At 32.9% G+C, this 23519-nt stretch overlaps 4 protein-coding genes across 6 annotated transcripts; 1 reads left to right on the top strand and 3 right to left on the bottom strand.

The window, feature by feature from the left end:
- Nucleotides 1–150: 150 nt before the first annotated feature.
- Nucleotides 151–5103, bottom strand: LOC139898281 (uncharacterized). The gene is made up of 11 exons (XM_071881011.1): nt 4945–5103; nt 4634–4855; nt 3836–3931; nt 3508–3596; nt 3296–3424; nt 2512–2632; nt 2082–2166; nt 1543–1652; nt 1310–1461; nt 1130–1226; nt 151–569 (listed from the first exon to the last, which is right to left on the bottom strand). The coding sequence occupies exons 1-11, from the start codon at nt 5023–5025 to the stop codon at nt 267–269; spliced, it is 1485 nt and encodes a 494-aa protein (XP_071737112.1). The 5' UTR covers nt 5026–5103; the 3' UTR covers nt 151–266.
- A 6090-nt stretch (nt 5104–11193) lies between these two features.
- On the top strand, nt 11194–12976 carry LOC139898282 (plant intracellular Ras-group-related LRR protein 6-like). Its single transcript, XM_071881012.1, has 3 exons — nt 11194–11474; nt 11864–12033; nt 12136–12976. The coding sequence occupies exons 1-3, from the start codon at nt 11271–11273 to the stop codon at nt 12827–12829; spliced, it is 1068 nt and encodes a 355-aa protein (XP_071737113.1). The 5' UTR covers nt 11194–11270; the 3' UTR covers nt 12830–12976.
- Nucleotides 12977–14382: 1406 nt separating this feature from the next.
- On the bottom strand, nt 14383–15096 carry LOC139898283 (uncharacterized). The gene has a single exon (XM_071881013.1). It carries the CDS (start codon nt 15043–15045, stop codon nt 14587–14589), a length of 459 nt encoding a protein of 152 aa, XP_071737114.1. The 5' UTR covers nt 15046–15096; the 3' UTR covers nt 14383–14586.
- Nucleotides 15097–16356: 1260 nt separating this feature from the next.
- LOC139898284 (protein LSD1-like) lies at nt 16357–19998 on the bottom strand. Of its 3 annotated transcripts, none has more exons than XM_071881014.1 (7): nt 19863–19998; nt 19559–19670; nt 19182–19292; nt 18421–18533; nt 17845–17907; nt 16773–16826; nt 16357–16696 (listed from the first exon to the last, which is right to left on the bottom strand). In XM_071881014.1, exons 2-7 carry the CDS (start codon nt 19668–19670, stop codon nt 16646–16648), a joined length of 504 nt encoding a protein of 167 aa, XP_071737115.1. In that variant the 5' UTR covers nt 19863–19998; the 3' UTR covers nt 16357–16645. The 3 variants fall into 3 exon arrangements, with proteins under 3 accessions (XP_071737115.1, XP_071737116.1, XP_071737117.1); XM_071881015.1 differs by having other exon boundaries at nt 19559–19721; XM_071881016.1 differs by having other exon boundaries at nt 19559–19704; nt 19863–19966.
- Nucleotides 19999–23519: the final 3521 nt, after the last annotated feature.

The raw sequence follows: 23519 nt of genomic DNA on the forward strand, positions 1-23519 counted from the left end.
CAGAAATTGATTATTGCAAATTATACTCGGTTTCATAATGAATATGCAAACACCACATAATCTGATACACTGATACACAAACAACTAACCCAACCGGATAAAACGAATATAATCAGAACTCAAAAGAGGATGATCGGAAACCATAGGCAATAGTGAAACGCGAAGGATATTCATTAATGCTCGGACTACACCAACACTGCCTTTTCAATCATGGCACAACGAAACTACTTGACTCTAGTTCAAAAAAAGAAAAACACATCTGCTTGTTATGCCCTAAATGCGAAGAGCAAAATACCAATTATAACAGATAAAATAAGGATCAAAAGGGCAGTTATGATGCTGACATTACTTGACTTTAATATTTGTGTCCCGGCAACTGATCTTCTTTTGCTGCTCTTGTTGTTTAAGGATGATTGACTGAGTTCAGGGGATAATGACATTGCGGTTTCCCAAAAGGAATTGGTTGGGAATGTTACGGAACTTGTGGATTCCGTTTCCGGCTCTAAAATAACTGTTTTATCGGTTGGAGCTTCCATCGACATCAACTCAACGCAATGGTCTCTTAGAACCTAATGAACAAAATTAAACAAATAAATACCTTACGAATATAAATCTTACAAACTGTCTTTCTGTAACTCACAAGGGTTTCAGTAGTATTTGAATGTAGTAAAAGTGTTGACTACAGGTGGCAAAATGGGCAGAGAGGACAGGTTCGATAGCAAGTCAAACGACCTTGGTGGGCTGAAATCGGAAACTTTTTTAAAAACGAAACTTTGTTTGTGACAAAAAGCCAAGAACGATAATTTAAAAAACCAAATTACTCATAATACTGTTTTTAGAGATGATAGTTTAGCACTATCGGGTAATGGGCGGCCCAGTGGTTCAACCCCAATACCTCGAGTATTGGGCATGGTTGAGGTCAAGGGTTCAATCTCTGGCTCTGCGAGGGAGGTTTTACCGACCCGTAAATGCCCGTATGGATTGATGGATCGGGTCCCTGTTATGCTGTTCCGCCCGGAAACGCATGTGTGCTTGGAAAATGATTGGGTGGGTGGTTTCTATCCCCAACTTAAAAAAAAAATATATTACAGAATACGGTTCATTTAAAGGGAATATTACAGATACAGACCTCAAGTGTTTCAGAGGGTTGTATGTAGTCGCAAATATATGTATCACCCAGCCATGGAACAAATACTCTTCGAGGGAAAGTAAGACTGCACTGTTTTCTGTAAACAGAATAATTAGCCAACACCATTAGAAAATTAATTATCGTATCAGTAGCAAGATATCAAATTTCCTAATTTCTGACCTTATTGACTGAAGTTGAAGTTGCGGAATAGGAATTTGAGTTGAAGTTTCATCGACTAAATCGCCACTGACATCTGGCCCCGAATCCAATTGCCCATCAGCCTCATCACATATGATGTCTAATCTACTGTGTAGGCTTGAAATAATGTCTGCCTAAACAAAAAACAAAAAAACCTACAGTGAAAACTAGATCGCCAGGTAGAAGCATGAAAGGCGTAAGGCTATCTCGTATACCTTTATATCAGCCAAAGCTTGTGAAATTGGTTCTTTGGTATTCGTGTAGGCAAAGGAACAGATAGAGCCGGTAAAGACCAATATACCGACAACCTCCTCTTGATTGTATGCTGAAAAAGACAACAGTAGCATGTGAAGATTAGTAATGGCAAGATATGAGGGTTGGAGAAGATGAAAACGGATAATTTTTCCTAGTAGATGGGTCGACCCACATCAACACTTCTCTGTTCAATTATTAAAAGAGATGTACAAATCAATGCTTTGAATCACATCGCATAAACTACACAATTACAATAGTATTCTATATTATTAAATAATGCAGTGAGAGAGGTGTAAGCATTCAAATTCCTTTTTTTTTTTTTTTAAAGGCAAGTGTAAGCATTCAAATTCTAACATGTGCAGCTTCCTATCCGGTTGACCCATTCCTTTTAGATAAAAAATAATAACTTGACCGGTTTGATATAAAATTTAACCCAAATCGACCATTCATAAGTGAACGCTTCAAAATTGCCACCAGAGAGACAAGGAAAGCTGGATACCTTGAAATGATGTATGTTGCATGAAGGGTAAAAGAAATTCAACTTCATGCACACCATCAAACGCCAATAGTTCATCTACATTAACCTAAACAACAGTGTTAATTGTCAGCCAAAATAACTATAAAGATTATCAAAGCTGGATCGGAACTTCACCATGCAGCTAACACACCAACTTTAACTGTCTAAAATAACTTATAAAGGATGAAATCGTAAAGAGATTATTGATAAAAAGTTTTGCCAGATCAATAAATAATTATTGTTTTATTTATTTCAAGCTTCTCGAATCGGATCCTTTATCTTTTTATTATAGAAGAATACTTATGAAGTTGTTTCAATGAGTAATTTCTCAAAGTATTGTCCAAGGCAAATAGCAATTCAATAAGCAATGTAACTCGTTAAATCAGTTAATTTAATGCTAAAAGATGCACACCATTTCTCCATCAACTAAAGCCTTGGCTGCTTTAAGTTCTTCAGCATGATTTGATATTACATCACGAAGAATTTCAGCAAATTTTCGAGAACTTGAAATATTCTCACGGAATATTGGGAACCTGGGAAAAGACCAATCTTTGTCTTACTATTAGTAGTTGATATAGATCACTCATAAAAGAATGAAGAGAATAAACATCCAATGTAGAAGAACATGATATGCTATAACATATGATAACTAAGGCCAAAAGGGGTTGCCTGCTCGTGTTGGAGACCAATATAATCAATTTTGTAACAGTTGAAAGAAAAAAACCATAATTAATTTTAGTTATAATTCTTTTTGTTGTATCAGACTTGATAAACAGATAAGAAATCACTGCAACAAACTAGCTGGTTATGATTTTTGTCAAAACATGCAATCCGGTATGACCAGATGTAAATGGTTTGAAGATGTTTTACATAATCTTTTTTTAATGTCCTAAACTCATTTGTGATCATTTTTTCAGTATGCCATGAAGAAATCGATAAGAAAAATATCATTGTTGTATGGGTCAAAAATTAGGGATATAACAGGATTAGTGAGGATGTTAATCATATACCAATAGTTGCCGGGATGTTAATAATTATCTTACCCATTTGTAAAAGCATACTCAAAAGGAAATTTCTACATTCACTATTTGCATAACATACGCAGTCCACAAAAACAGAAATCTTCTTATGAAAACTACATGAGACTACTAGTGAAGTTCAAACGAACAACTAAATATCAAAACATCTAAATTTACCTAATATCAAAGTTGTGAATGCATTTAAACTTCTGAAGGGTAGATAACACTCTTCCCATTTTGAAATCACAAGGCCGTAGACTGCTTGAGGTTATATTTGAAGACAACGAGCAATTACGACATGCCCACCTAACGAAGATTAGATGCTATCATGTTAATAGAAGAACTCTGTTAAATGGGATGAGAGGAGCAAAATTAACAAATGGGACTACCTCCTTGGACTAAGGCTAATGTGAATAAGTAGTCTCTCATCCCAACCAAAATCTACTAACGGTACGGCTTCTGCAACTCCTTTTACAGCCTGCAAAAGCAAAAAGGTTTCATCAGTATGTGTGATAGTGTAGACATGTATTGTGTAATTATGTGTGTGTGTGTGTGTGTGTGTGTGTGTGTGTGTGTGTGTGTGTGTGTGAGTGTGTGTGAAGAAGTTGGAAAAACTTCCAAATTCATATCATGAAGCAGAAATGTGGCTTGCAGTAAAGAATGGAGTGGACATAGTTCAACATTTTATAGACTGATAAAGTAGAACAAACTTTAAACCTGGCAAAGCACTAAAGTAGAATTCTTAAACAAGCTTTCATTCATCCATATGTAGATGCCAACCACCTTCATGCCACCAACTAGCATTCTTGAAACCTGTCCACCATTAAATTACTTAATGAGATATCCCCTTTTCATGTTATTGTAGGTCTACGAAAAGCTATACAGCCTTAAACTACAAAACTTTAGAGCATTGTTTGTAGGAAAAGTGTACCAGATTACTGAAATACTATTTGATGAAAAACCAGATATCCCCTTTTCATGTTATCATAGGTCTAAGAAAAGTGTACCAGATTACTAAAATACTAATGATGAAAGTACAAGCATACATTCCATTTCATGTTAGCAGCATTATATACACCACCAATTAAACTTTCTATTAAGACGATTCTAGCTTACAATTGCAACCTAAAGGCCGTAATCTTTCGCCTAAATTGTTTCTATCATGTAACTTCTTAACAATGCTCCTACTCAGATAAAAACAACATAACTTCTAAGTGTAGTCCCGACGCTGCTTAAGTTCTCAAAACCTACTTTAAAGTCATGTAAACACCAATTACCTATGTAATTCGGACACTAAAGACTGGTGCACATAATATGGTGCTGTTAGGAGTAAATATCAACACAATAATCCCTCAATTAAAACTAACAGCAAGTGAAGTTACACGCTAATACAAGATACATTTCCAGTTAACTGCTTACGGTTCACGACTAATTTGACAATCTAATCAATCAAACATCTCTACAATTCAAATTATTAAATGTAACAGTAAATTGATTGATAATATCGAATCGAACCTGACGAGCATGTTCAGCCACCCAATCTTTATCAATAGACAAAACTGAAGAAGAATCGGACTGCGATTTCGGTTTCGATCCCCCTCTCTTCTTATTAGCATCATCCTTGCTCTCAGTGATCCATGAAGCTGCTTCTCCGGCATCGTTTACCGGTGTCGGAACTAAATCGAACACAAAACCTCTATCTAAACTCGTACTAATCTTTCCGATTACTAAACCTACCTGTCAAATTACAGTCAAACTAATCAACAAAATGTGTGTGTGTGTGTGTGTGTCAGTGTGTGAAAATAGAGAAGAAGATTGAGAGTGACCTGAGAGGAGAGACCGGAATGACTGAGGCGATCTTCAATGGAATTGAGACGGATTTCTTCTCCGACCACCGCTTTCACCATCGTTGCCGTCGATGAAAATATAAGTTTTGAACTACTACCTCCGGTCTCAAATTAGTATTTTGACTTGAGCCTTTTCAATTCAATCTTAACTTTAAATTTATTTGTTATGGTTATGTTATACTCCATACTACAGCAGCAGCAGCAGCAGCAGCAGCAGCAGCAAAACTCAATGTCATATATGGGTACGAGGAGATGAGACGTAGACGATCCTTCCTTTATCCTTGAATAAAGAGAAGTCATTTCTCCACTCCGAGTGAAACACTCACAAGAAGAGTGAAGAGAGTCCTCCCTCTCCCGATTCGACGAATAAAGAGATTGCTTCCAAGCGGACCTCCAACCAAAAAATAGGGAAAAAAATAAAATAAAATAAATAAATGAATAAATAAATAAATAATAATAGAAAAAATAATAATAAAAATAATATATATATATATATATATATATAATAAAAACTAAAAATAAAATAAAATAAAATACGCCATGAAAATGATAGAATCAAATTTTCATAGGTTTTAACATGCCTGGAGTTCAATTTGGACTCTAAGCGTCAGTTTATGTTATACTCCATGTTAACTAATATATTTTTTATATTTTGAACTATCTTAAATTAATTGTCTACTTTTATAAATAAAAACAATAGCAAAATTAATTTGTATTATGACTTTAATTATGTGGATAAGATTAAAGTAGAAAGGGTAAAATTGAAAAGCAAAAAAAAATACTGTACTTTTATAATATTTCTTTAACTGTGTATTTTTTAAAGGGGGATGATTCTCACACACTGTTTTTTGATCCTCACACACCAATTTACTTGAACTCCTCCCTAATTATTTAATAGGGTAAAAGGGTGTGTGAGGATCAAAAAACAGTGTGTGAGAATCATCCCCTTTTTAAAGAGTATTAAATTAACTAGTTCAGAGTTAAGGTTTAGATAAAAACCATTGTTTTTGATATTTACTACCTTAGGGCGAAGTTCTAACATGTCTCTAGCATCGTACTAAGTAACTTTAATTCAAAAGACATTTCATCTAACTATGTTATATATTAGTACATTAACATGGATTAAAACCATGTGTTAAATCTAAAGAAGAAATACGGATTAAAAGAAAGTATATAGAATTAAAGATAAGATTAAAATGTATATTCCTAATTACAAATTTACGAATTTAAATCCTAAAAATCAACAAATCCATAAATAAATAAATAAATAAATAAATAAATAAATAAATAAATAAATAAATAAATAAATAAATAAATAAATAAATAAAAGTAGAAAGAAACCAAATTCGGATGTGAAAAATATCATTTTTTGAATCTGAAAAGAAGCTTGATGATATCCGGCCTTTTCATTGAATATGAATTAAAATCAAAGTTTTAATAATAAATTGGAGATGAAGAAGAATTGAAAAAAATATTATCTTTTGAATATGAAGAGATGTTTGATAATATCCAGTCTTTTCATTGAGTTTGAAACAAAATTAAAGTTTTTTTGATATTCATGCCCCATGCACCATCGACATTGTGTGGTGCTTGGTGTTTGGTGTCAAAATGTCAGAACTTTGAATTGGCGTATCTTTTGACTCGTAGCTCCGATTTAGTCACTGTTTTTTTAAATCGTGTATTTTTTTCTAGTTCACGGAAATATATCTCGTACACACGCACCACACACCATGAAAAGTTCTGAAATTTTGAAGATACGTCCATTCAAAATTCTGACTTTTTGACACCAAGCACCACGCATAGTGCGTGTTGCGTGGTTTTTGGTGCGTGTTTACAACCAAATGGGGCTGTTTCGCTGAATATCCCGGAAACACGCATCATGCACGGGTTGCACACATCATGCGTGGTGCGTGATGCTTGGTCAGGAGGCATTTTTTGCAATTTCAATTTTTTAAAACACATATTGTTAAATACTTTCAAAAATGAGGTCAACAACAACAACAAAACTCAATCCCACATATGGTGGGTATGGGGGATATAAGATGTAGACAATCATTCACCTGTCATAGAATAAAGATAAGTCATTTCTCTACTCAGAGTGACACACTCCAAGAGTAGACAAAATACCTCATTCTCAATGTTCTATGGATAGAGGGATTGCTTTCGAATGGATCTCCGGCCAATAAGAAGGTAAAAAAAAATGTGTGAAACGCCATGAAGAAATGGTTGAATCAAATTTTCATGTGTTTTAAATTTACCTGAAGTTCAATTTAGGCTCTAAGCGGTAGTCAACTCGCCAATAAATCGATGATTTCTATTTATTCGAAAATGAAGTCATTTTTGCCAATTTCCCAAATTTCTTTCCATCAACAATAGAGATGGGATCATAGCCTCTGATCCCGACCGAGTCCTTTATCGGCCCAGTACCATAACTTACTTATCCAACATTGGGCCTTTCAACAATTGAAACCAAATTAAAGGGATCAGAATTACTCGATCGATTGAACCAGGATCATTAGCAGACACGTTTAAAACCTCGACGAAACAGAAACAGGGTAAATAAATATAAATCCACCTTTTTTTTACTTTTAATTAATACAAATATATTCTCCGTCGTTCTGGAAATTTTTTTTTTACAAAGAACAACCTGACAAACTCAAAATCATCAGCCTTCAAACGTAAAAAGTAAAATCCTTCCGAATTACAGTTTTAGAATGCTAAAAGTCGACTATAAGCGGAATATGATATTTTGTCGTCACAAACTCAAAATTCTGATGATCTTCTGACGTCAACGCTGCCGTCACAAACCTATCCTCCACCATCTTAACGGACCGGTGTCTGATAATTAAACTTATTAATTAGTATTTTAATATATTTATAATATAATATATACACACACCTGTGTTAATTAGTTATATTTATTTATCTATATTTATAGTTGGATGATAATTATAATTAATCAAATGATCCAATGCAGTAGTAGTTTCGAGTATTGTGGATGATGAGTTGAACTACTTGAAAAGCATGTTAGAGTGCGAAATGAAACTTACTGACTACTTAAATGGTGATGATTTGATGCAGCCAGAATTAAGCCCTAATAAGAGGGCGATATTAGTGAAATTGATTGTAAGAACTCAAAATAGATGGAACCTAACAAGCGAAACGTTGTACCTATCTATAAACATACTCGATCGTTTCTTAGCACTTGAAATCGTTCCCATACACCATTTTCATTGTGTTGGGATGACTGCAGTGTTCATTGCCGGAAAGTGTGTAGACTGCAGAATGCCAAAATTCTGTTGTACCCACAATTGAAAACTACGTTTATTTGTATAACGACTTTTTCACTAATGAAGAGATGGTGAATTACGAGAAACATATGTTAACTCGACTCGCTTATAAATTGTCCCTTCCTACACCCCTATTCTTTTCTCCATCATTTCGTTAAACTCTCTGGCTACCCATCTCAACTTCGACTCCAAATCCAACTTTCCCGCAATCCTTAATAATTTTTTACTTAACACCATTACAAAATAGTTTAATTTTTTGACATTTTTATTATTTGTGATGCCTTAAATTGTGAATAATTTGACTTGTTTTTTACACTTATAAGTGTTACAAAGTTTTTTGAGACTTAAAAGCGTAAAAAAGGAAAACCTAATGACACTTTAAAGTGTCAAAAAGTTTAAAATTTATGACCCCATATTTTTTCACACTTCAAGTTTTTGACACCTTATTTTTAAAGTGAACTAACATTGTGACACTTATAGGTGTAAAAAACATGTCAACTTATTTATGCGTTCAAGCGTCGAAAATAATGGAAGCTTCAGAAAATGAATATTTTGTTTTGTACTTTTTGTTTATTTACTTTACTTCTATTATTTTCTTATTTTTGTTTTTTTATTAGTTGGCACGTAGATGGAGATTTTGACGTATTTATATGCTGAATTGGGGCTAATGAATTATGAGATATCGACAACGTATTATCCTTCAATGTTGGCAGCCGTAGCGATGTATGTTGCACGTGCAACGTTGTTAACTGAAAATAGTGATCGTGTGTGGCTGAATGAGTCATTGGAAACGCACACAGTGTATACGGAAGGGCAGGTGATGGAATGTACGAGAGAGTTGGTGGCGTATCGCTTAATTGTCAAATGTCAACACATATAAAAATTATACTGATGTTCTCGATAAGTATACATGTGTGACACGAGATGCTGTCGTGCTTTGCCCGCTACCCGCATCTCTGTTGGACCATCCATACATAATAATTATAATCATATATATTGTAGTCAATTCAATTGTCCAGTGGCGGAGACAGTAGGGTGGCTTCAGGGTACTCAACCACCCCTAACTTGCTCATTCGAAATAAATATTTAGTATCTTAAATGGAGAAAATTATCTTAACCAATCGTTCCAATAAGCAATGAGTAATCTTACTTTTTTTGTATTACAAGTCTAGATATTTTATATTTATTAGCCCAAACCCACAATTACTTAAATGAAATTCCATTTAGAGATTCGCCTACTATATTATAAGATCTTACTACACAATATACGAAATAAAATCTGATGTCATTTTCGACTTTCTATAAATGTTCTTATAATTGTTTTTTCTTTAATAATTTACGTTAAAGTTCAAATATACTACTAAAATTATAGAATTATGAACTTAAATTTATAAAATATAAAAGAAAGATAAATACAAAATGTATGAAATTTGTGAATTTTTTTTTATATAGGAAATGAAAGGAAAACACGAGGACATTAAATTAAAAGATATGAAGTGAAAGGAAACAAATGAAAATAAAAGGAAACAAAAGGAAATGAAAGAAAACATTAGGGAAATATAAGGAAATGGATGATATTTATCTGATATACAATTCATTTAAAAATAAAACGATTAGAAAGGAAGACTATGTTATTTTATTATAGCATATAATATATATTGTTATTTTTTATAATCAAGTCAAGTGTCCCTTAACTTAAAAGTCTGGCTCCACCTCTAATTATCACATATTGTCACATATGATATTGATCTAATGTAATCTAATCTAGTAAATTTGTTATTTATATTAATCAATTCCTATATAAGTTATGCATATAGCTATACATGAGAATGTAATTTTTTTTTTAACGAAAATAACGAGAACTTTTATAAAACATGAGAATGTAAATAAGTCCCCGGTGTTAACTAATTGATGATTGCACATTTGCACTTGACTACTTGAGCCATAACACTTTTGTCCAACCTGTTTAAAATTTTCAAAAACTTAAATATGAGTACTAACAACTTGTCGTTACAAATGTATAATTATAAATCTTATTTTATAAATTAGGCCAATCAGTATGCTCTAATGCTGTAGGCGTTAAACAAATCATTTGGGTGACTTTTGACCCATATAACCTATGGTATGCTTGTTTTGTACCTCATTACAATTATAACATGTCCCAATTTGCCTAGTGCATTGTTGAAAGGGGTCGAAATTGCCACCTTCAATTTAAACAGTCTGGATAACAGGTTATAGTTTATAGTTGCTTTTTGAGATCAGTCAGTATTAAAAATATTATATATATATTTTTTAAAGTTATGTTTTTCTCGTGGTCATATAATACAAGTACATTAACATTATACTATACATTGAAAATATTTTGTTACAATTCGTGTGTATGGATGTGAGTTTGCCTTAAAAAATTGTGTATATAATCATGTTAAAATTCTAGGTGGCCACTTCAACCAAGTGGTTGGAGGTTCAAGTTTAAGGGTGGACAATGTATATATCCATGTTAAAATACGTGTGTGTATGAGTGTGTGATATGCAATAAGAAAAATAAAGTCGTACACTTATACTCCTCGAAGAGTTTAACATGGAAAATTTTATTAGAACAAGTTTAAAAAGTAGAGTTTATGTTTTGGAAAATTACTTAAATACGTACCATTTATTATATTATTTTTAATTTTTTATTTGAGTCTTTTAAGTCGATCCACAAAAATAATTTCTGGGTAACTTAGCAAAGACTTTAAATAAATAATAAGCTACAACTAATTTCGTCAGATCACATTAATTGTCATAGAATTAAATAGAGTATCATTAATTCCAATTATGTCCTCATCCGTACATCTCTCCCTCCCTTTAAATTTCACTACAATCTCTCCACTTTAGTCTCATTCAACACAAACAAAAAAAGCCACTATTTTTATCTCTTATATACACACACAAACACACATTCTGGGTGTGTTGTGAATATTGAAGTTCTGTAGAGATATATTTATATCATCTGTTGTACATCTATATGTGAATGTGATGATGGTTAATGGTGATCATGGGATGATGAATGTTGACTCTTCAAAGTCAAAAAGAAAACATCTTGGAAGAAATGAGAAAAAGGAAAATGTAATGCATGAAGTTGTGGATTTAAGTAAAATGTCTTTAGACACTCTTCCAAAAACTTATAATCTCAATTTAGGGATCATTTATAAATTGGATATTTCCAATAACAATCTCCAGGTACACCCTTTCTCATTTAATTTTCAAAATCTGTTTCATTATTTAATTTTTTGACAATTTAATTTTTAATTGAAACTCTGAATTAATATAAAAAGTATTAATCAATTAAAGGCCAAATTAAGTTCTTTTTTCTGATTAAGAAAGACCAATATTTGCAGATGTATTTCATACATGTTATCAAATGACATGAATATGCAATATAGTTATAGTTGTTATTTTCTTCTTCTACTGCGTGTTGGCATTAATATCTGAAACCAAGCAGTTGACTTTTATTATTTTATCATAGTGAAAAAGACAATATTGTCACATGTAATGTAAATAATATTATATTTATATTTATATTTATTTGTCTGTGTCACAACACTAAAATATTGGATGGTGTATTACAGGTAATTCCAGAGTCATTAACAGCAAGACTATTAAATGTAGGGGTGTTGGATGTACATTCAAATCAACTTAAAAAGCTTCCAAATTCAATTGGTTGTTTGTCAAAACTCAAGACCCTCAACATTTCTGGAAATCATCTTCAGTCCCTCCCAAAAACAATTGAAAATTGCAGGTTATTATTCAATCAAATAAACTTTTTTTCCTCTTATTCAGTTTTATCATATGAATATGAACTACTTGTCATTGATATAATTTTGTTTTTGAAAAATTGTAGAACTTTAGAAGATTTAAATGTGAATTTCAACCAGTTGACCATATTGCCAGACACGATTGGATTCGAACTCATCAACCTCAAGAAGTTATCAGTCAACTCAAACATGCTAAAGTTCCTCCCATCATCGACCTCTCATTTAACCAACTTACGCCACCTTGACGCTCGTCTTAACCACTTACGCTCCCTCCCAGACGACCTTGAAAATCTAGTCAACCTCGAAATTCTCAACATTAGTCAAAATTTCCAAGACATTGACGCGTTACCTTATTCCATAGGTGTCCTTTTCTCTCTTGTTGAACTAGATGTTAGTTACAACAACATTAGTACCTTACCGGACTCCATGGGTTGCTTAAGAAGACTTAGAAAGCTTAATGTGGAAGGTAACCCTTTAGTGTCTCCACCACTAGAAGTGGTCGAGCTAGGTTTACATGTTGTAAAAGAGTATCTTAGCGAGAAGATGAATAGTCCACATCAGAACTCGAACTCACCAAAGAAAAGGTCTTGGATCGGGAAACTAAGAAAATATGGCACATTTAATGGGAACCGTATAGATCAAGCAAGTAGAGAAGGGCGAGAAGAATATATGATGTCTCGTGACCGGACTATTGATGGGCTTTCTTCCCCTAGGTATACGAGCATATTTTCGCCCAGGCGAATTTTCTCTCCTAAAAACTATTTCACTATGAAGTTTTAAGTTTCTTCACATAATATATAGTTTTACATTTTACCAGACTTTTTGTTGGTGAAAATAAAACTACTAGTTATCTAGATTAAGCAATCTTACATGTGCATATTCACATAAACATGGCAAGTCGAACCTTTATTTTTTTCCCTTCAATGTTAGTACTTTCAGATTTATGCTAATAATACTTGTCTCCAATGTTAATCCTGATTCCTGACTGATTCGATTTAGACATTCAATAATTGGACAACTGATTGACTCCAAAATTAATTCTATTACAAATGTTCCAATCTGAACAACCTTTCAACAAAGTTGCCATCATAGCAGATAAACATCGCAAACCCAAACCCAAACCCAAATCTCGCTGATTCCAATCATTTAATCAGCCGACGAAACAAAATGAGATGAGGTTCTTGGGCTAACATGACTGTGGGTTTAAAGCGTAACATGGGTTTAGACTTGTCACTCCTGTGTAGCATATGTGATTTATCATACATAGGAGTAATAAGCTTTGCATACTAACCTCTGACCTTTTGCTACACACACAAAATGGATAAAAGGTACACCTTGTAACCACATTTACATCCAAATCAGGTCCAAGTGCTACTTTCTTTTTTGGAAGACAAGTGGCCGGAGTGTGTAACCAGTGATTGAACATGAGTCTCCTTTTGCGATTCCCAAGCATCCAACCACCATGTCACCCCCCGGGGTTGGTCCAAGTGCTATTGTAAAGTGTAACCTTTATTTTGACCTGTTATTCATCTCATATACTACAATTTCGGATACCCCATAACCCTATGCGTAACAAGACGAGACCAAACCCACAAAAACCTTGTATATGTTATCCTAAATATTTGCAAAAAAAAGTGTCAGACGGGCTTGGGTGGTAAGGATCCGTTCAGCTAGTTATGACTCGACCAGCTCTATCAGAAAAATAGACGTAATGATCTTTTAACATATATACCCTGGTTCTATAAGTCGATAACCAACTTGTGAGAAGAGAACAAGGCTCCAAATTATTAGAAAGTCAATAGCCATCTCCCAAATCAAACCACAACGGTATCTGTCGATAAACTTAACTTCCTAACAAGTAGCAACTGGGAAACTTCTATGGGGGTAACACACAGCCAGTCATATTGTCAACTGGCAATCAAGCTTACGAACTACGAGTCTAAGTAAAACCGAAAGTAAGTAACTGTATTCCAAATTAATAAATAAAGTTAATGGAACCAACAAAATGACACATATACAATGATACTGATGGATTTCAAAGTATCCCTACTTATGATCCATACGCAAGTCTATAAATCACTTACGCACATCATTTTCAGCTTACAATCCTCAAACCTACGAATCCCGAACTCACATATGCAGACAATATTCTACCATTTTCCCAATATGTTAAAATTAAGAGACACGTACATTACTTTTCTGGCAATTACCTCTTATAAACCAGATCAGACCTAAAGCATTTATGATATACTCTGAATCTATGATACATATAGACTCTGTAGTACCACAAGCTTACCCTGTTTCTTTATATCATTCATAAAATTTCAAGCAGCTACAAATAACATGTAATTCATATTAAAATGAAGAAAAAATAAAAATAAACATTAGCACTACAAGCCTCTATGATCAATTTCAAGTAACTAACAATAACATGAACTGAACATTTCAGAATTGAAAATTTCAGCTGACGTCAGTCTAATTCATCATAAAATCATAAACCTTATAATTCTAATTCCCAATTAAAACAACATTAAAACTCAACGCAAATAACCAGGAATCTTAATACGAAGAAACAACATACTCATAACATAAGCAATCACCAAAAACGACATTCCAGCACCAGCAAACGACATCTTAACACTTTTCGCACGGTTCGGTGAAACCGCCAGATCCATAAGTATAATTCCTAATCCACCAAGCACAAACATGAATCCAGAAGACAGACCTTCGATAATGTATTGACCGTTGACTCTGCCGGACATGAATACGACTGGACGGACGGTGCCGGTGCGTGGATCTTGTGTAGATCCGATTCCTGGTGGTTCGACTATGACATCATAAACAACGCCTGAAACTACCATGAAGTAGGTTAAGAGAACGAGTGAGAAAACGGTCATGGCGGAAGGTAGGGTTATGGTTGGGAGTTTGAGGCGGAGACGCGGTGGCCGGAGATATGAGTATGGGAGGATGTTGAGCGCAAGGAAGAGTAGATCCATGGCGAATTAGGGTTTGGTGGTGGTGGTCAGGGTTTGTGAATTGTGAATTTCGTAATTAGAAAGTTTGTTGGGTTGATTTTACTTGCACAGTGTATGTATGTAGACAGTTTTACTGTTAGAATTATAAATTTTTACAGTAGTATTTATGTTCAGAGAGAGACACCACTAGATTTTAGTCATACACCACCAAAAGTGCATTAAAATATTGTAGTGTACAATAATACATATTTGGTGGTGTATGACTAAATTTAGTGGTGTACGAATGAGCCCGGTGTTTAATGTTTATTTATATTTATATTGTTTTTTTGTTTAAAGCAAAAGGATTTTTAAAAACCAAAAAGCAACGGAACAGATGCAAAGTTGCAAACTATACAATTCTGGGCTTCAAGCATTAACCAAAGAAGCAATGCATAGCCACACACAAAATCACGAGATTATACGAAAACAATAAAATGCCACGATCAGAGATGCTGAGTTCGAAGCTCGAAAACTATACGAGATCGAAATATTGACCGGATTCAATTCTAATTCCGCCGGAATCCCATTGGATTCCGTCAGCCAAACGGGACCTCATATTTCTCCAAAACTCGTTCTTTCTCTTTAATCAACCCCAAAACCTCATATGCATCACCTACCTTCTTCACAATTTTCTTATCCCTCGGCTTTCTATCAAACGCTTCTAACCCCTTAAAAAGCTTAACCACTCGATCCATCATATTGCTTCTATAATACATCGATATCATCTGGTGGCATAACTGCCATGGGACCGAATGCAAATCCAGAGCAAGTTTCTCCTCCCAAATCCCCTAAGATCCATATCTAATGCTCATACCAACTGCCCATATGTTTGAGTCCGATCACCATTGTAAATGACGCTCTGTCGACATGAGCTCGATCTTGCAGAAAGGTTCTAAGGTTGTAACATATAGTTTGAGCCCGTAGGGTTCCAACAGAATTGAGGTGTCGCACAAGTTTGGCCATCACCATTGATCTCCACATTTGTAGTCGACGTTGTCATTGGCACTAGCAACTAAATAACTTTAAAATGGGTCGCAACAACAACAGTGGCATTCTCAAGTCCCTAAAACAACAATCAGTATAGTATAAAATGTCGAATTATCATGGATACTTTCTATACTCTAAATTTACCTAATAATCATTTAACCACCAGAATTTATTTATCTGGTTTTTGAAAATTATAAGAATCATCTAATTATATGATGAAACAAAAAATAAGAAAAACTTCTCAAATTAGGAACTTCTCAGACCGCGTATAGAAATCATTAACATGTTATCAAACCAACTACACAATCACAATCAAACGCAGCCTTGAAAGCCATTAACAAATCATTAACAAGCAATTCACATTGTCTACACAAGCACATATAATTGTAGCCATTATATAGAACCATATCCCCTCATAAAAATCAACACATCAAAGCCATTAACTTTGATAAACAATCTATATAAAAATAGTTCCAATAGATGGCCACTTTTTCCCTTTTCTAATAGTATACAAATTCAACTTTTAACAAGCCAATTTCATTTATCAAATGATAAATCGGAGACCAACAATGATTGATTAGTTGTTCCCATTGTTTCAGGCGGTTGGTTTCTTCTCTGTTGTCACTCCAACAACAACATTGCTTACCTAAAACATCATAAAAAACGAGTTTAATCAAGAATAGAGTAAAGATAGAAAGGAAAAATCGGGAATAAGAGGTTACCAGTTTCCCGCTCTCGTCAACAGACATAGGATTTTCAACGACAACAGTTTGAGTCTGCGAGCGAGACATTTCCATTAGAATAAGTACCAAAGGGTTATGAAAACACTATAAGAGTGTATAAACACTTCACGGGTGAACATATAAAGTTTTCCCCTAATAGGCTACGCAGGGCTGAGAAGTATTTTTACTTAAATGTACACGGCCAAGGGCGGATCTAATGCATTACCAGGGGCAGCACAGGTAACCAGTAAAAAAGCCCATCCAGTGGAAATTTTTTGGTAGTTTTAACTGGTGATACCATTAGATAGTGTAAATTTTTTTGGGTGACACCACTGGGTAGTGTAAATTTTTTTTTTTGAGCTTTTAACTAGTGACACCCATGACTACAATTACTAAATTTGCCGCTGTACACGGCCTACCAGGTATCCCGGACTGTTTCCACCCCTTTTCCATGGCCACCTCAAAGTATTTGTTATAAACATTATGAAAAATCATATAAACTAGGTATATATATTTCAGTAAATACTTAAATACTTAGAGTTTGAAAATCAACATTAGATGTTGAACAAGATTTGTAGCTAACATATAGTTAAAAAGTAACAATATTATTTAAAGACTGTTATAAACGAAAGATAAATATTAAATGCATGTAAGGTACGAACCAAAAAACAGTAAAACATATGGATGGTGCAAAACCATTGCTAACTGATTGAATTGATAGTTTATATATTACTTTTATGAACTATCAAGTTAAATTCGGGTTTACTTAAAGTTCAAGAAAAAACAATGTAACCTAAAGTTAAATCAATAACATAAGTAAAATATATTTGTTGCATAAAAACCTAGATGATTCGAATCCTGTGACTAAATATTTGCACCAAGTAAGGTTGTCAGTTGGACACAAATTAGATGGTATAACTAAGTGCCTGACCTAAAGAAGTATCGTTTTCAATTATTTAAAACTGTAGATTATCATAACCCAGCCGCAATATGCGAGTGAAAAAAAACTAGTATGTAACATTCATAACCTTGCGACTATATATTTATTCAAGATATAAATAAAGCAACTCACTGTCGATGTAGAGGGCGTTGACCCGTTAGGTTGCGCCGGAATAGGAACCCTTCCATTGCTTGTCTACATCAAACATTAAAACATATAATTCGTCATAAAACAATAAAAACACATATTTCTTGTCAGCTTATGCTAAATAATTACTGTAGTAAATATTGCAGCATTTCCTTTTTTAGCATTTTCTCAAATTTAAAGTACACATCTGATCATTACAATAAAGTAATGAGATTGATTTGAGTCCCATATGATAAATACATACTAAGTTTATACAAAATAGTGTGATGGTGTTGCGGAACCCACATTAGAATAAGGGCATGTTTACTTTCCACTCAATGATCTATTTCTGTCAGCTCTTAATTCACTAAGTTAAATTGTTATTTCTTTGTCACTTAATCTGTCACTTAATCTGAAAATTGGTCTATTTCTAGGGGACAGAATCAGACACCCCTTCCCATTAAGAGACAAGTGGAAACATAGGCAAATTAAGAAAGGAAAAAAAAAAAAAGTGAATAGCCGCTTAAGAAACAACAATTAAGGAAACTGCAGAACGATTGGTTATGTATCTGTTATACTTACATTGACATTTGTAATGTAGTGACAGACTGCACATTTAACAGAAGGTGCACCAGATGGATACATCAGCATCGTCCGGCAATTAGCACAATTGACTTGAGCAAACTGGTTTGAAACTATTGATTATAAATTATAAATTATAAATTAGAATATGCAAGTGACTATAGAAACACACATCCTCTATCAATCCAAATGAACAATAATATACCAATATGCAACAGAGTTACTTTCGAAACACGTATAAAACATATGATAACAAGGCTGCAAAAATCGGGAATCGGTGATCAATCCGCCAGAACCTTGTAGGGATTAACCGGCCAACTCAGGGATTAATCATGGATTAATATGATTGGACTTTTTATACATTTAAATAATAATTTTCAAAATTATATGTGTAAATATAGAAGAAAACCATAAACATGAACAAACATAAACTTCAAATTAATTGTCAAGAAATATAAACATAATCGTTCATTTGTTCAATAACTCCAAAATTCTCGGTTAAATTCACATTAAAATGTCAGACCAACTTTGAATATGACCGACCGACTAAATGTTAAAATGATTAATCGGGATTTTTACAACAATGCGATAAATTTAAGGTGCTATGTTTGCATTCTCGATATGAAAAACCATAGCTGTTCGAAGGTACCATCTAGTCGGCTATGCTCCTATTACAGTTTTATACCATTCATGATATCTAAGCATTACACTGCCCTCCTAAATTATTACTATATGCAAAACTATAAAAGTCAAAGTTATACCTGGTGCAAGATTCACTACATGACAGCAGGAACAACGTACGCTTGTAGCACCACGTGTATACATTAGCAACGTGCGACATCCACCGCATATAAGTTGTGCCATTTCCATCCCTGAAAAAATTTCCACCGACATATACAATAACAAAAACTTATAATGAAGCGATATCAGCTTCATCCGATAAATTTCTCAGATATATCAGATTGATTTATTTTCAGTAATCCTATCTTCAAAAGCAACTAGAATTGTACTATATTTATTCCAAATTCCTAATAAACTTACTTTATTCTAACAATTACAGCCAAATTAACATACCAATGGTAGAAAAACAGATTAAATAAACATAATTTAATCAAATAAAAGTATAGTAGATATATACCTGGAGGTGGAACAGAGGTAAGAGTATTACATAATGCACAACACACATTTGAAGCTCCTCTTGGATATAACAATATGCTTCTACAACCACTGCATACTATTTGGCTCTGCATCTTTATTTCCCCCAAAATTATTCAGAATTTTAACCTAATTGATAGATTAACCTACGATTCTCAAAATTCAATTACGTGTTCCACTTGCAATTATCAACAATCATATCATCAGAATCAACGGAAATTGCTAATTAATTGAAATCAATTTAGGAACAAAAGAAATTCGGTAGTTAAGATCGAATTAAAGGTTACCTGAATGAAATCGACGGAATTGAGATGCCGATTTGTTGATCTATTAATTAGAATTAGGGAATTTATTGGTTATTATTGAGGGGTATTTGTTGAGAACTCAGATATGTGCAAAAGAGGGCGGTTTATTGTTTTTTTTTACCTCTTTATAAATATTTAGTAATAGATAGACATGTATAACTTCAAAAAAAAAAAAAAAAATTACCGCGCGTTCCTACAGTTGTATTTGACGCGCGATCGAATTTAGATATACGTTGTTTGTTATCTAATATATCTAGTAAGTTGAGTTGTTTGTTGGACGTGTATGTATATGTATATAATATAGCCCGAAATATTTAATGTTTTTTAACGATATCCGTTTCGCGTATAGTTAGTCGCGTTGTGTTCGTAAAATTATTTCGAGTTAAACGGTGGTATCGGAAAAATTTAACTCGCACCGAGCGAGAATATAGGGCCCGTTATCTAGTGTTTTTTTAACGATGTCCGTTTCGCGCGTAGTTAGTCCTGTTGTGTTCATTAGATTTTTTCGAGTTGAAAGGTGGTCTAGGAACTCGCACCGAGCGTGAAGATTGTGCAAGTTAAAAATTCGGGTGGAATTAGTTTCTTTTATTTTAATAAAAGTGTATATATATATATATATATATATATATATATATATATATATATATATATATATATATATATATATATTTACGTTTTTTACCCCTGAAAAAGTGTAAAGTTGAGGGGCCGTTGTGTAAATTGAGCCGAAGTTGAGGGACCGTTTGTAGTGTGAACGCAAAAATGAGATGACGAAATATGGCGCGTGTTTTAGTGTATAGGTATAAAATATAATATAATATAATAATATATATTTATATTTATATTATTATATTATATAATTATTGTATATTATATATAAATAAATTATATAATTAATTTATAATTATATATTAATATATTATATTATATGTATCAATAAAATATACTATACTATATTTTATTATTATATAGTATATTTATATAATATCATAATAAAAAATATGATTATATTATATTATAGTATTAAATTAAATTTATATGATTCTATATACAATAATAATTAAAAAAAATTATTAATGTAGATTTATCGAATAATATTAAATTAATATATTAATTAAGATTATTAATATTATATTATACTCATCATTAGAAGAATATATATATATATATATATATATATATATATATATATATATATATATATATATATATATATATATATATATATATATATATATATATATATATATATATATATATATATATATATATATATATATATATATATATCTTCTATACATACTATTAAATTGCTATTTTCATGATGTCATTAATATGGTATTTCTCTTTATAAAAAAAAATCAAAAGAAAAAAGAAAAAAAATAAGCCATGTACATGATGTCATAATTATAATTTAATTTATAATTTAATTTTGTTAAGACATGTTAATTAATTAAAGCTGGAGAAATCATCCGTTCAAAAAATTACAGTGTTCTAAAATATTGGGCTATTAAACCTTCCATGATACTAGGCGTATTCAAGAAGCCTCACATTGAAACAACAAATATAAAGACATGCTTGCACGCCTCATTGTTGGGAAGGTAAATAATGAGCAGGGGTGTCCCGTCGATTTCAATTTTTCACATGGGCCCTGTTCAATCAACAAAAAATAGGTCTTTTGTATATACAAATATTATGTTAAGTTTTTCATTAGTGCTACATATTTTTGGATTATGGGCCCCTTAGGATTATGGGCCATGTGCAAGCGCACATGTTGCACGCTCTCAAATCCGCCCCTGATAATAAGGCAAACTTCATTTAGATTTTCTTTAAAAGCAAGCTAATATAGATGGTTCCTCTCAAATCAAATCTGAAATTTGCTTATAATAATTGCTATGGTTCCAAATTTATCATCTTCTTCATTCTCATCCATCTTCTTCAAGTAAAAATTAGGGTTTGTATCATCTTCTTCAACTCATTTTCTTTATGATTTCACACGCCACGTTATGAGATTGGATTAAAAAGCACCAATTCGTTGAATCTCTTAACTGTATTACTTTCTCCTTCAATCTTTTAGTTTGTTGTATTCATTAATTATTTACAATTTACTCACTTAGGGTTTTTGATTTTGTTTTCATGTATCATTTGTTCAATTATCAGAAGGTAGGATCAAATGCGCCTCTTTGCCTCTTCTTATCTATCCATCTTCGCCTAACCATCTTCACCAACGGGCGGTTTTCTGATGATGAACATCTGTTACTTGATTCTTTATAGACAATGATTTTGATATGCCGTCTTCCATCATACACCAAAGTCACGATACGAAGGATTTTTGCTCTCTGTACTCATTCCAGTTAAGGTATAGAAGCATCACAAGTTCTTTCAGGTAAGTGAATATTTTAAGCTTAGGGTTTTTATTGACATTATTTGATTACTAATTAATCTATGAATAGAAAGAAAATGTTTTGTATTTAGGTCAAAAAACATATACTAAACCTGCAAATCAGGAGAGAACAAAACCTTAGAAATCATGCGGAAGCGCCAACGACTGACTTAATGAAGGTATGTTTGTCACATTGAATCTACTTTAACGATAGCAAGAGCAACATTTGTTTATATTAGTGATTTGTGTTATAATTCATTAGGCATATAACTACCTTTAGTGGTTTGATTCTTGATGTTATAATTTAGTAGGCTTATAACTACCTTTAGAGGTTTGATTATTGATTAAGAATGCTAATAATGAAGTGTAAGAACAAAGATGATAATGGAGAGAAAGAAAGAAACATTTTGTAAGTGTGAGAAATGGTGCAAGTTTAATGCTTACATTCATGGCTATTTATAGCAAAAATATCACAAGTTTAGGTAATACAATAATATTACTTTTGTGTACCAATAATTGACTATCCATTTATATATATATTTATATATTATAACACTCCCCCTTGGATAGCAATTTTGTTTGTTGAAGATCAACTGTAAGTTACTGCCTCGTTAAAAACCTTGCTAAAGAAAACCCAGTGGGAAAAAACTTTAGCTAAGGGAAAAAGAGTGCAGCATGGAGTTGACTCGCCCTCAAGTAGACATCGCTTCAGTTGTTACATCTTTTGAACATGTCTCATGCCAATGTTATGAACGTGTGTTCTGAAAATAGCAGTTGGAAGTGCTTTCGTGAAAAGATCAGCAGAGTTTTTGCTGGATTGAACATATCTCATTTCAATCTCGTTGTCCTTAATGAGATTTTGAGTGTATGAGAAGAATCTAGGAGGTATGTGTTTGGTTCGGTCACTTTTGATATACCCTTCTTTCATCTGTGCTATGCAAGCTGCATTATCTTCATAGATAATTGTTGGACTTTTATCGCATTTTAGTCCACAAGAATTAGTAATGATTTGTGTCATTGATCTCAACCAAAAACATTCCCGAGTAGCTTCATGTAATGCAATCACTTCGGTATGATTTGATGATGTTGCAACAAGTGTTTGTTTTTGAGAACGCCATGATATTGCAGTACCTCCATTTAGGAATACATATCCAGTTTGAGATTTAGCTTTATGTGGATCAGATAAATAACCTGCATCAGCATAACCAACCAAATCTTGTTTTGATTCGTTAGAATAAAATAATCCTAAATCAGTA

Source organism: Rutidosis leptorrhynchoides, chromosome 3 (genome assembly GCF_046630445.1).
Source record: "Rutidosis leptorrhynchoides isolate AG116_Rl617_1_P2 chromosome 3, CSIRO_AGI_Rlap_v1, whole genome shotgun sequence".
Classification (NCBI taxonomy): Eukaryota; Viridiplantae; Streptophyta; class Magnoliopsida; order Asterales; family Asteraceae; genus Rutidosis; species Rutidosis leptorrhynchoides.

What these genes read in the sequence shown, in the direction of transcription:
- LOC139898281 (XM_071881011.1), bottom strand. Translation starts at nt 5,025, where the DNA reads ATGGTGAAAGCGGTGGTCGGAGAAGAAATCCGTCTCAATTCCATTGAA. An exon ending in ATTCCGGTCTCTCCTCTCAG is followed by an intron (nt 4,856 to 4,944) that starts GTCACTCTCAAT and finishes GTAATTTGACAG; the next exon opens with GTAGGTTTAGTAATCGGAAA. An exon ending in TGGCTGAACATGCTCGTCAG is followed by an intron (nt 3,932 to 4,633) that starts GTTCGATTCGAT and finishes AATGGTGGACAG; the next exon opens with GTTTCAAGAATGCTAGTTGG.
- LOC139898282 (XM_071881012.1), top strand. Translation starts at nt 11,271, where the DNA reads ATGATGGTTAATGGTGATCATGGGATGATGAATGTTGACTCTTCAAAG. An exon ending in TTTCCAATAACAATCTCCAG is followed by an intron (nt 11,475 to 11,863) that starts GTACACCCTTTC and finishes GGTGTATTACAG; the next exon opens with GTAATTCCAGAGTCATTAAC. An exon ending in AAAACAATTGAAAATTGCAG is followed by an intron (nt 12,034 to 12,135) that starts GTTATTATTCAA and finishes GAAAAATTGTAG; the next exon opens with AACTTTAGAAGATTTAAATG.
- LOC139898283 (XM_071881013.1), bottom strand. Translation starts at nt 15,045, where the DNA reads ATGGATCTACTCTTCCTTGCGCTCAACATCCTCCCATACTCATATCTC.
- LOC139898284 (XM_071881014.1), bottom strand. Translation starts at nt 19,670, where the DNA reads ATGCAGAGCCAAATAGTATGCAGTGGTTGTAGAAGCATATTGTTATAT. An exon ending in CAACGCCCTCTACATCGACA is followed by an intron (nt 16,827 to 17,844) that starts GTGAGTTGCTTT and finishes TCTCGCTCGCAG; the next exon opens with ACTCAAACTGTTGTCGTTGA. An exon ending in TTGACGAGAGCGGGAAACTG is followed by an intron (nt 16,697 to 16,772) that starts GTAACCTCTTAT and finishes ATGATGTTTTAG; the next exon opens with GTAAGCAATGTTGTTGTTGG.